The sequence below is a fragment of the Cervus elaphus genome, chromosome 13 (assembly GCF_910594005.1).
Source record: "Cervus elaphus chromosome 13, mCerEla1.1, whole genome shotgun sequence".
NCBI lineage: Eukaryota > Metazoa > Chordata > Mammalia > Artiodactyla > Cervidae > Cervus > Cervus elaphus.
The window spans coordinates 44704442-44717710 of NC_057827.1; the positions used below are offsets into that span (position 1 = coordinate 44704442).

At 36.6% G+C, this 13269-nt stretch overlaps 1 protein-coding gene across 10 annotated transcripts in view; it reads right to left on the reverse strand.

The window, feature by feature from the left end:
* Positions 1 to 1069: 1069 nt before the first annotated feature.
* HEATR5A (HEAT repeat containing 5A) overlaps positions 1070 to 13269 on the reverse strand; it is a 96259-nt gene continuing 84059 nt past the window's right edge. For 7 of the 10 annotated variants that reach the window (XM_043921425.1, XM_043921428.1, XM_043921427.1 and 4 more), the window contains 6 exons: positions 13013 to 13160; positions 11895 to 12167; positions 9994 to 10218; positions 5302 to 5456; positions 4016 to 4229; positions 2219 to 3730 (listed from right to left, as the gene is read on the reverse strand). In XM_043921425.1, the coding sequence (XP_043777360.1) occupies positions 3423 to 3730; positions 4016 to 4229; positions 5302 to 5456; positions 9994 to 10218; positions 11895 to 12167; positions 13013 to 13160 (1323 nt within the window). In that variant the 3' untranslated portion in view covers positions 2219 to 3422. Of the gene's footprint in view, positions 1186 to 2218; positions 3731 to 4015; positions 4230 to 5301; positions 5457 to 9993; positions 10219 to 11894; positions 12168 to 12217; positions 12292 to 13012; positions 13161 to 13269 lie in introns of those variants that run through there. The other 3 variants (XM_043921429.1, XM_043921432.1, XM_043921433.1) reach the window with 3 other exon arrangements.

The window sequence follows — 13269 nt, forward strand, 5'->3', positions numbered from 1 at the left end:
GATTCCCGCTTGTGATTCATCCAGCCCTGCATTTCACGTGATGTACTCTGCATAAAAGTTAAATAAGCAGGGTGACAATATACAGTCTTATTGTACTCCTTTCCTAATTTTGAACCAGTCAGTCTTTCCATGTTGGGTTCTAACTGTTGCTTCTTGAAACAAAAGTTTCAAAAAAAAAAAAAAAGAAACAAAAGTTTCAAACCCACATACAGGCTTCTCCGGAGACAAGTAAGGTAGTCTGGTACTTCCATCTCTTTAAGAATTTTCCAGTTTGTTGTGATTCACAAAGTCAAAGGCTTTAGTGAAGAAGTCAGTGTTCTTCTGGAACTCCCCTTCTCCATGATCCAATGAATGTTGGCAGTTTGGATCTCTGGTTCCTCTGCCTCTTCAAAACCTAGTCTATACATCTGGAAGTTCTCAGTTCACATGTGCTGAAGTCTAGCTTTAAGGATTTTGAGCATAACCTTGCTAGCGTGTGAAATGAGCACAGTTGTATGGTAGTTTGAACATTCTTTGGCATTGCCCTTCTTTGGGATTGGAATTAAAAGTGACCTTTTCCAGTCCTGTGGCCACTGTTGAGTTTTCCATATTTGCTGACATATTGCGTGCAGCACTTTAACAGCATCGTATTTTAGGATTTGAAGTGGCTCAACTGGAATTCTGTCGCCTCCACTAGCTTTGTTCATAGTAATATTTCCTAAGGTCCATTTGACTTCACACTTCAGGATGTCTGGCTCTAGGTGAGTGACCACACCATCATGGTTATCCAGGTTGTTAAGACCTTTTATGCATAGTTCTTTCTGCCCTTAGAAAAACATAAAGCTCAAGGCAAATATATCACTTCGTTTCAATCCAAGTCAGTTATCAATAGATTTAATTTGTAAAGAATTATTAAGGGGCAACTGCTTTATCACAGTTGGAGACTTATTAAAATAAAACAGATGTAAAGAATTTTTTATGTGTTTCTCAATTTTAAGTATTCACCTTTGAACAAGTCAGAACTTATATCAGTATCTAATTGTATAATCATTATTCCCATGGAAATTGTAGAGGTCACAAACTTCTCCCAATTTTTCCTGTTGTTTTAGCCATTAAACTTTTGGTGGAAATTTGGAGAAATATTCAATGAAAATATCTTCAACAAAGAGTGAAGAAAACTCTGGAGGGAATGTGGAACACTGAAAGGTGGGTTCAAACCTCAGCCATTAAGCCTCTTACCTTCTTTATCAGTAAAGATATCTGTAACTAATTCAGCATTGTATTAAAGAGGGAATTCCCTGCAGTCCAGTGGCTAGGATTGCTTCCACTGCTGGGGGCCTAGGTTCAATCCATGGTCAGGGAACCAAGATCCTACAAGCTGCAGGGTAAGGCAAAAAAAACAACCCCCTAAACAACCCAATATTGTATTAAACAAGATGATAGATTACAAAGAAAAAGGTTATAGAATAGTGCCCAACTCAAAGTTCTTAATTCTATGGCATTGGACATGATATTTTTTCCTAACTACTGATACTCATATAGCACCTTTAATCCAGATAATTCAGGATGCCAGGTCACTAAATGATGAGCAGAAACCTTAATGTTTACCAACATACTAAATGAAACAAAAGAATATAAAACAAACAAACAAAATTTTATCCTGAGAATATCCCATTCTAGCATTTGCCTTGCAAAGGGATACATTTCTGAGTTCAAATTCATCCTACATCAGTGCAGTTCAACATTTTTTAAGTGTCTAGTTGATGTCACACAGGCAGTTATAGAAGACAAAATTTCTCACTTTCAGGAGGCACAGTCTAAAAGGGAAATATTAAAATGTAATGTGATGTTCGGTGCATGGAAAAATATATAATATCTGTAGGAACACAGATGAAGGAGTTACAGTTGCTTGGTCTGAGGGGAGGGTAAGAAGCCTTAAGGAGTTATCTAGGGAAAGTGACATTTAAACCAGATCTAAAAGGAGTGGAAGTCAGCCAGATAGAACAGGCGGAGAAGGGCATTCACATGAAGGGAACAGCAAGTATACAAATTCAAAGAGACAATTAGGAAGACAAAGAATGCAAACCACTGCAAAGAATGTGCGCAAAACAGGACTCTTCAAAGAAAATAGGCTAAGTTTTAGAGAAAATATTATTTGCTCCACAGAAATGATTTTCTGGGCTCTTTAAGACTAACCAGCCATCTTTTGTGGGTAAAATAATTTCACATACAAGAATGATAAAGAAAATTAGCTTTATTTATGTAAATTAGAAAAATTGATAGTAGTGTTAGAATTTGTCAAATGTTTTCATTCTGAACAATTTACAAGTGTATTTATATACAAACATAATAAAATAGAGTACATCACATTGTTTTTGCTTGACTCCACGTGTCTCTCTATTCTGAACATGCCCCTCTCACTTTGGGTTTTAATTTTTAATGGGGAAGTGCTTTGTTTTGACACAGTGTTTAATTCACACAGTATAACACTGAAGTGGAAGGAGAGTCAATGATCATCAACAATTAAAAAATACTTTTCAACCAAAATGACTTTATCATCAGATTTTTCTGTATTAAAATATGTTTCATGTTAAAAAAACATACTTTTATTCATTGATGATCTAAATTTGTACTAAATTTAACATTTATAGAAACCCATAGTTAATTAAAATATAGATATGAATTATATTAAACTCATTGGTATGAATGTTTGCCACAAATGAAAATGAAGAAAATTGTTAGGAACAGAGGTAAAAGAAAATCCATGGGAGAAATAGAAATGCCCTGGTTATATTTTAAATGATTAAAATGTCAATTTTCCAAACTCAATACAAATAAAACCAGTAGATCATAAAATGTCATGATATTTATAGATACCAAATCTTAAGTTACACTGTAGGACTGTAATTAATTTGTACTATTATATATATATTAGATACTTCTAAACCAAGTTTCCTAAATAGCTTTCCAGTCACTTACATTGTTTGAGAACTCCAAGAAAGTTTAATACAATTATTGAATAAGGCAGGATTTTAAATTAGCAATTGATACAATGTAAATGCAGATAATTTATTTAGAGTCAAATCTATATCTGTCAATGTATTAAGTATATCATATGTATATGGACTGTTAGAAGAAATAAATTTTGTTTTTAAAGCAGTGGTTGGTTTTCTGGGTTTAATTCTTTAGCATTTTACTGATATTCCTGGCAAGAATTCTGACTGAGCTCTGTGGTTTTATTACATGAAAGAAAAAAAAACAAAACACACACACCACAAAAAGTAAGTTGGCTGTGACTTTCCAAAGTAAGCTATTTAAATTAAAATAAATAGCCAGACCTCAAGTGCACTTGTGTCTAAAATGTCACTTTTGCCCCCAAAGTGAAGGAAATGATCAAGTATTGTGTTAAGGTGCTTACTAGTTTAAAAAAAAGAAAAGAAAAATCACAGGAAGTTGGTCTTTAACTGGATGCTTGAACTCTTCCCAGAGTTATTAGTATGTTTAGATGTTGGTGTCTTGACTTTGACAGTTTCTTGATTGCCCTTTATAGCAGCTTCAAGGCGGGCTTTCAAGGCTGGAGAAGAAGCCATTACACTTTTAAAGACGGATGAGTACTGAGGGCCAATCTGCATGAGATTTTGCAAAGCAAAGTCATGGAGATTTCTCATTATGGAAGTTGCTGATCCCAGGGCATTCTCATCCAAAAGGAAGGAAATGAGGATGGGCAGAAGACAGGCCACAAGCTGAGAGCCTGGAAAGTAAACAAACTATGTAAGCCCTGGTTTCAGGGGTGTAAATGTTCCATACACACTTGATAGGAACCTATTTCGCCAACCTGAAGGGAAGCAGTTCTTCCGATCTCTTCTCCCAAATTGATACTAAGTAATATCAATACTTGGGGTTAACATCAACATCTGCCTTTCCGCAAGTGTGAAAATACAATATTAAGTGACTAATGGGATGTTTTATACTTTAAAGAACATTCAAGTTCTGACTTTGGACTAACTGTTGGTATGCATTCAGTGCTAGCACTTACGGTGCTGTTCCTCAGCAACGGCCACCAGTGCTTCCAGGACCTTTATGCCTTCTTGAAAGATCTGAAGCTCAGTAGTTTCTTCAGGTTTTCTCCTATCTATTTCCTGCAACTTTTCCACAATAGAGGATACTAAAGAGTAAATGTATGGATAGGAAACAGCTGGATTTGGATACTGAAAAATGGAAAGGAGGAGCTGATAGGTCTTGATTTGTACCTAGTCAGATAAAAGACAAAAAAAAGTATAAACCATAAATACAAATTTACATTAAAATGTAAGTTTTAATTAAAGTTTTAAAAGTTTAAAAATGTAAAGGAAAAAATTTTCCCACCGACCCCCCGTGCCCAAACTTAAAACTTATTTCTATTTTATCTTCAATTCTGGAAGTCCAAACACTAAATTCAAGCGTGCCTGCTAACAGTGGCTGTGACAGCTTGGAGTGGGAATAAAGTGGTTAATTTTTCTTTTTTTGACAGGTTTCTATTTTCCCCCTTTATGTGTCTTTCTGTAATACATATATATAAAAGAAAAGAACTTTGAAAAATATCTTGGAGATTTTGGAAAACGTTTTAGATGAAGAATCACATATATTTGATTCAATGAAGGTGTCAGGGAACTGTGTCTAGACTGTATTAATGATGTGTCACCACATATCACAGGCACGACTTTGAAACTGCTACATAAAGCTACTGTTAGGACAGAAGAATAAAAGATGACTACATCAGATATACAAATAATCATTGTGATGATATTTGAATAATTGTTTTTTTTCTGAGAGAAAACCTGGTTCCTGAATTTTAGAGTTTATCTATTTGTGATCATGTGCTACAAACTTATTCTGTAGCACCTAAAAACTTAGGAAATTAATCAAGCAAATAAAAGTATCAGAAAGGAATGGGATTAATTTGTATGTGCTGTTTTTGAAATCGGTCTCATTATTTTAGTCATATACTGAAGGCATGTGTTACAGTCTTCCTTTCCTTTCCCTTCTGAAAGGAAACCCACTGAAGTTCTAGGAATGTATCAATTTTAAGATGCCCCTATTTCAAATTTAGTTGGTGGTATTTTTAATATTTTCTTTATCTTTCTCTAACTAACTACATTCTATCCTCAGGGCCAAAAAACAAGACCATTATTATTTGACTTTAACCTAAGAATACAAATTAATCCAAACCCAAAAATAAAAGCTTTAGTCTGGTACTTTTTGTTGGAACCAACAAAATCACAAAAGTTTTTAGAAGCCTAAACGTATTCCTATTATAAACATCTGTCTTCTAAAGACACTTACCATAGGATCTTTTATCTCAAGAGTGGCCTTAAATTTCTCAATACAGCGCTTCTGAAGGCATGGGATCGTAGTTACTTCTGGACTTGTAGACAAAATAAATACTGTGATAGCGGTAAGCAGACTGACTTCATCAAGTTCTTGGTGTGTTCCATCTACTAAGGAGAAGTAATCAATGAAAAACAGATCCTGACACTGTCATATTTACTGTCTTATATATCTGTGAAACTTTCTCCAGTTTGGTAGTAACAATTTTGGGGGGCACCAAAGGGTTACAGACAATAAATAGTGACTTACTAAGAATCCTGGCAAATGATATAGCTTCAAAATGCACATTTTAAGTAATTCTAGAGTCAAAAATTACCAAAGTAATTATAATCTTCCCAAGTAAAGAGATCAGTAAATACATATATATATATATTTATTAGATATATGCATTTATTAGTTGTGTGACCTTGGATATTTAACCCGTCTTCAGTTTTCTCATCTGGAAAATGAGAGTAATAGTACTTAAGTTTGTAAGTTAAATGAGTTAATCCTCATATAGCATTCAGAATAGCATGTTGTACATAAATGCTCAAAATAAATTAACTATTATTTTCATCAGAGAGAAATACAGAGGTGCTTGGAAATGGTCTTTTCTTTGCTAAGTTTAAACTATTCATATTTTGATAATACATGTGTCAAGTGAAAATAACTTAGCATTTTGTTACATATACTATTTCGTAAGAGTACAGAAAAATGTGAAAATCTGTGTATGTCACAATCATTTAAAGGAATTTTCTACTAGATGTAATTTACCTTCATTTTCCAAAGTCATACTCTCATTAAATAATTTTAATAAACCTGCTGTGGAAAATCAATGTTATTTGAAAAGGCATGGAAAATGCAATTCATTAAATTGTGTAAGAATGGATTGCTACTTAGGAAGAAATTACATATACATATTCTTTGGTAACATTCACTCATCAAATATTGAAGAAACTTTTTATGTGCCAGCACTCTTTCTGGCCCTAGGAATGCAGTTTACAGAGAAGATGTACTACGTGCCAGGAAGTAAATAAAGAATTTAATTTCAACTAGTCACAAGGTCTATGGCAACCAGGAGTTGCTACATTGGGCAGTCAGAAGAAGGTTGGAGGAGATTAATACTTGAGTTGACACTTGCAACACGGTACTAATGAAGGCAAAATATTATAGATGAGAAGGAGATATATTTATAAGAATAATTTGGATAATTTTAAGGTAAAATAGGTGCAAGGCCAACATTTAAAATTATGAAAGCATTATTATAAGCACTTTATATTTAATCCTCACAGTAACATCATGAGGAAGGTATTCCTCATTTCCCCCATTTTATGGACAAGAAACTGAGGAATAGAAATTCAGTAATTTGCCAAAATCACACAGTTATTATTAAGGTGTTGAGTTTGATTCCAGAGAATATACTGTTACTTATAATGCCATAGTGTTTCCCATACAGCCAACTTATTTAGTCATTTACAGTGACTTGAAACTACAAGAGCTAGTCTATGTTGTATAAAAATGTCTTTTTATTCTCCGTAAATAATGCTCTCCTGGGTTCCTCTTCCCATTTCTTCTAAAATTTCCTTATTCTGCCACTCATGCCCCAATTCCCTTATGTGCTTAGTCTCTAGGTCATGTCCGACTCTTTGTGACCCCATGGAGGGTAGCCCGCCAGGCTCTTCTGTCCATGGGGATTCTCCAGGCAAGAATACTGGAGTGGGTTTCCACGCCCTTCTCCAGGGGGTCTTCCCAATTCAAGGATTGAACCCAGGTCTTCTGCATTGCAGGCAGATTCTTTTATCATCTGAGCCACCAGGGAAGCCCAAGAATACTGGAGTGGGTAGCCTATCCCTTCTCCAGGGGATCTTCCCAACGTAGGAATAGAAGTGGGGTCTCATGCATTGCAGGCAGATTCTTAGCAGCTGAGCTACCAGGAAAGCCCAATGTTCCTCTTAATTCTCTTTTACCTACAATAAGATGCAAGTTTCCCTTAACATTAGCTCTATGTGATAAGGAATTGAGGCCTCCTGCTAACAGCCAGTGAGAGACTGAGGCCTCTTACCAACAGCCACAAGCCAGAAATGGGTTCTTTAGCTGTGACCCTGGCCATCATCTTAACAGTAACTTCATGAGACACCCTGAGACAGAACCACCCAGCTACACAGCTCCTCAGTTCCTAACCCTCCAACACTGTCAGATAACAAATGTTTGTTCTTTGAAGCACTAAGTTTTGGAGCAATCTGTTATGTTGTAAATGTTTTCCCTAGCACGATCAGCCCCTTCCTTATTTCTTCTCACTAACGAGTCCAAATCCTCCATGTCCTAACCTCATTCCCTGACAGACGACAGAAAACCATCTGTGTGCCTGTGCGTGAGATGAAAGAGGCAAGCTCAACCTAACAACCTACTCTTATTACTTTCCATCCTTACCTCCTGGTCTTCATATTGGCAGAGATTCATCCTTCTAAATGTGCTGTGAATTTTTGTTTCCTTTCTGCCTAGAAAAGGATGCTGCTTTCTTCCCTAATAGTTCCAACTACAACACTATCTCCACCTTTTCTCCCCATTAGCAGGACCCTCATCTGAAAAAAAAAACCAAACAAAAAACTTCCTTGACCCTGTATCCTCCTTCGCTTTCTTCCAGTCAAGAGAAGCCTGAACTTGATCCTTCCACTTCTTCTCATTTGTGCCTAAACACTGTAAGCATGATCTCCAGAGTGTAATTTACACTGCTGCCTAGTCTCTAGTCATTAAAACTCTTTTCTTTGGCTTCTGTTACTGCATTATATTCAGAATCTCCTCCCATCTTGTTGCATAAACCCAAGTTAGGTGATTTCAACCATCCCATAGGTGGCACTGACAACTCCCGAATACATGCAGTCTAAAACCATCTCTAGCCAGACTTTCTTGAATCCCTGAGCACTTCATAGTTTGTTCCACTTGATTATCCTGTAGGCATTTCAAAATCAATTCACTCTCTTCCCCTGAAAACCCTCCCTTTGGTATTTCTGTTAAGAGCACCATGAATGCTCAGATCACCTTACCCTTTCAATTCCTATACCAAACTACCAGTAAATTCTATCACTTTGCTCCTATTTTAAGAAGAAACATGCCTATTAAAGGCAGTCCAAATCATTAATCATGCCAAACCTTCCATCATCTGACCGTCACTATGTACTATCCAACTTCATCTCTACTCATTACCGTTCACTACCTTCTTACTCTTTCCCCTCAAACCCACATTCACTCATTGCACTATTGCTGTCCCCAAATATACCATACTACTTAAGTTTCCTGGTCTTGTATCAAAATGTGTGAGAATACATTTCTATGATGTCTGTCTGGAGAATGGAGAATACTTTCTTATCCTTTAAGAAACTCTTTCCAGAAATCTCTTCTGGTAGTTAGAGGGGTACCACTGAGCTCCCCTCCATAGGGGGAGGTCCTGCCCAGCTGTGAGGAGCATGGTCAACTCCCTCAGGCTGACCTCAGCCCCAGAGCTGCCTTGACTGACAGCACAGTCTTCAGGGGGCAGCCACATCTGAGCTGAAGTGCAAACACCGTTTTCCTTTGAAAGGCACTGACTGGCAATAGTCAGAGGACCCCCGCAGGTGTGCTGAGTTCTGTTGGACACTTGTACTGCAGTTTGACTTCTTTTGCCTAACACTGCTTTCCCCACTGCCTTCAAAGATTTTTGCTCGCCAAACTGCATCTCAGCATGCGCTTCCACAGAACCCTATACCGCAACACTGCCTGGTTCACTCAAACAGAACCATTCTAATTTTTTGCCAGTTGTCTCTATTCCATTATACTAGAAATGCAGTGATAAGTAAGTTATTACTGTTGCCTTCAGGAGTTTCTATGGTATTAATCACACCCAATGGCAATTTGTAGGCACTAGACTTCCCTAGACTCCCAACTCTGGGCACAAAGTGTGTGGTCAATTAATTGCTGCATTCAACTGAAATCTTTTTACCACATGAAACAGAATATGGGGAACTGTGACACTGATAAACAGAACCAAGAAGGCAGGGTTAATTATAGTATGTGTAAACACTTTTTACAATCCCAATGACAATGTTGAAAATGAAACCTATATAACAATAACAGAGAAAAACTAATTTGAATGGATATTGAACATAATACTGGCTATCATTTACTGATATACACCAAGTAAAAAGTGAAATAATTTTCATATATGATGTTACTGATCTAACAGTTTCCTGTAACACAATCTCCTTATTTTGTTAATGAGAAAACTAACTCAGAGAATTAAATAGCTTGTCTAGTCACTCAGCACTGGTGCTGGAGTGAGGATATAAACCAGATTAGTCTTGAATTATAATGTATATCTTATCCAGTTTTCAGTATACTGTGTGTATTAAAAAATTCTGACATGGATGACACCATATTTTTAAATTAACATATTATTACATTTGAAGGTCTCTCACTGTCAACACACAGGCTTCTAGCCATTTTTTTGCATTAATGTTAAAGATACTAAAATGAGACCATAGATATGATACATTCCCTCTAAATATGTAGTGAACACGGTCTCCTCTAGGCAAGACTGCCAAACACAATCAAGTAAACAGCTTATTCTCAAAAAACCGTCCGTCTTGCTTTTTAAAACAAACTGCACAACTGCTTCCAAAAAGCCTGACTTACCTGGATCCCAGCAGTCAAGAATCGTAGTTAAGGCACTACGGAGAAGGTCCGTCCAAGCAGAATGGCTCTTTTCTGCTCGGGCCATGGGAGAAGCCAATATTCCCTTCAGAGCCTGTAGGGAAGCTGCAACCGTTGAAGACAGCTGGCCTCCAGGTAACTTCACAGCAGTTTCCCTGAGGACTCCAATTGTGAGGTACAGTATAGTAGGAAGGATTGAGATGCTTCCTATAAGACATTTTGAAAAACACTATTTCAGTCTATATATAGTTCCTCAAAAGAAATTACCAAATGAGTAAGGTTATGTCAAAGATTTCTAGCTTTTAAGATTATTTTTCTTTAACAGTTTTAATAACCTTAAGATTTTAAAGGTTGGATTAAATTTAGGTTCTAATTGGAAATGTTATTTAAATTATATCACAGTATCATTATCTTGTGCTGTGTGATTTTATTTGGTAGCTGACAAACACTGAATTTACTTTTTTTAGTGTGGTAAAATATTTTTAACAAAAATTTACCACTTTAACCTTTTTTTTTTTAATTTGGCTGTGCTGGGTGTTATTTGTGGCATGTGGGATCTAGTTCCTTGACCAGGGACCGAGCCCAGGCCGCCTACATTGGGAGCATGGAGTCTTAGCCACTGGACCACCAGGAAAGTCCCACTTTGACCATTTTTAAGTGACATTAAGTACATTCACTACCACCATGCATTTGGGGGATTTATTTTATATTAAGCCTTGCAATTTGCAGTGAGTCAGTACAAAAAATTAAAGTTTCCATGGCCACCAAGTAGTTAAAAAGTCACTTTGTTTAAAAGGAAAGGGAAGAGACTAAAGTTAAAACGGTCAATTAAGTTTTCCCAGGGGCTATCCACAAAACTCATGTAGTGTATTTTTGCCCTTAATCCTTTGCTAGTCACTTTTTCTGCACTCTTGGTATAAGGCAGGTGTGAGAATAAGGAATACAAGGTTTTAAGTCAAATTGAAGCTTGAAGTTATATTAAAAACAAGACAGCATATAAGTCTGTCAAGTCACATTTAAGCAGAAATATGCTTACCAATTAAGTATTAAGTACTGAGTCCTTATTATGTGCTAGAGTACTAGAGGGTAAACATTTTGCTGGAAGTAAGACATACATCTCTGTGTGTGTGTATATATATATATATATATATTTATCTTCTCTATATAATAGGTTACATATAATGCCTCTATTTAAAAAAAAAAACAAACTATGTATATACACATGGAAGCTACACACACAGAAAAACAAAACTCAGTATTAGCCAGAGTTTTTAGGGAAGCCTTCACAGATGAAGTAGGGCTGGAGTTGAATTTCAAAGGAAGGCAGAATTTTAAAAAGAAGAGAAGGGGCGGTGTCATTTCAGATCAAGTAACACCACTGGCAATAGCACAGAACAGGGCTAAGCATGGAACCTCCTAGGTTTATGGTTCACACAGAAGGTATCAAGAGGCAGCTGTACTCGGCAGAGCCCTATGGAGAGCCTTAGACACTATATTAAAAGTATGGACTTGATTCCAAACAGAACTGGATATGATGAGAAGCTTCTATCAAAACTGAGGCAGAGAAAGTCCATTAGATACTGTATACCAAAAAATGCCCCAGAGAGTAATTGCCATCAACTCGTTTAAAATATTTCTTAAAAAAAAACAAAACATTCAAGAGTGTTATTTTTTTAGAGTACATGCTGTCCCTATATTTACTTTCATCCTTTTAGTAAAATAAATTACTATAACATTAATTGTAAAGGATTAAAGACAATACCCAAATCTTTGGGTCACCATTTGTTTAATGAAAAAAAGATTAGCAACCATTATCTCCACTATCTATCAAAACCATTTCTCTCCTTTCGGGTCAAGTAAAGCCATCACATACCACAACATACCTTCAGGAGAGCACACTGCAGGAAGTTCAGAGAGGATAACTAACGCAGCTGAAACCAACCTACTTCCATCTTCTGACAGCATCTGTGGCTTTGTTGCTTTCACTCCTGGGCTACCTGTCAATTTAGGATTTAGCCCTGGGAGCTGCCTAACTAGAATGCACACACACAACTCCAGTGTTGCAAAGACCAAAGACTTCCCAGGCACAAGTCCTCCTGTGTCCTTTCCCTCTCCAAATTCTGGCAAGGTTTCCTTTTCAGCAGCCCCATCATCGACTAGAAGACAAAAAGAACAGTGTTGAATAAATACTTTACGTTTGCTTTGCTTCTGTTGTAGGTAACACATTTAAATGGGTCAAGCCTTGGGTCTTAAAGAATGAAAGAGAAAGCAGTTATGGAGGTAAAAGGAGTTGTCTTTATTTGGACTTCTTGTTGTAGTGGATCAAAAGAAATCCTTGGTGACCTTCTCAGCCTTGCAATATTGTCTGGTTAACTCCTTGCAGTTAAGATGTGAACCTGATAGCTAGAGCTCCAGCACTGACTTCACCACCTTAAGTAATTGTTGGGCAGAAAGATAGGGACTGAGGTCTCTGATGTCTTTATGAAACTGCCATCTCAGCCCAGAACTGCCAACCTCTGGAATTCTCGTAGATGAGAGAATAAGTCCTTGTGTTTTAAATCTACTGTTGTACTGGGTTTTGTTATATGTAGTCAAACGTAATCTTAAATGATACACTCACAAATGTCAAATCAGACTTAAAAATGAGCGATTTAATCACTTTATAAAACTAAGTCATTAAAAAATTGTCAGTAATTCTTTCCCTGTACACTCGTAAACACTGTTAAGTACTCAATCCATATAAGGGATTTTTTTTTTCCTTCCAGGGCTGTTAAAATTCTAATTTTCCCAAGGAAAAATACTTTAGCTACTGACAGTACCCAAGGTAACATGCAGAGACGACTGAGAGAATCTGAAGCCATACCTAGAGATGTTTCATTTGTACTATACACAACAGATTCTCAGGATGACATAGATACATAAGCAATACTTTAAAAAGCTTTTTTTTAAAAAAAGGAAATGATGCTATGTGATTAATTCAGCATTGTGGTTTAATGTTCACCTTCTGCACTTCGTCTTTTCTCCTTCACATGTTCTTGAGCCGCACAGATAATCTGCCTGACCACTTCAAGAGAAGCCAGTTGAATGGAAGGTGATTCTCGAGTTAAAATTACTCGATGTAGTACATTCAACAACTCAATACCCAAGTCCTGTGACAGAAAACAGGTGAGAACATTTTGAAAATTATATACTTGAAAAAAAATAGTGTTAGGGCAATAATGTTATGTAACACTTGCTCCACTTTAAACCATCTCCAGG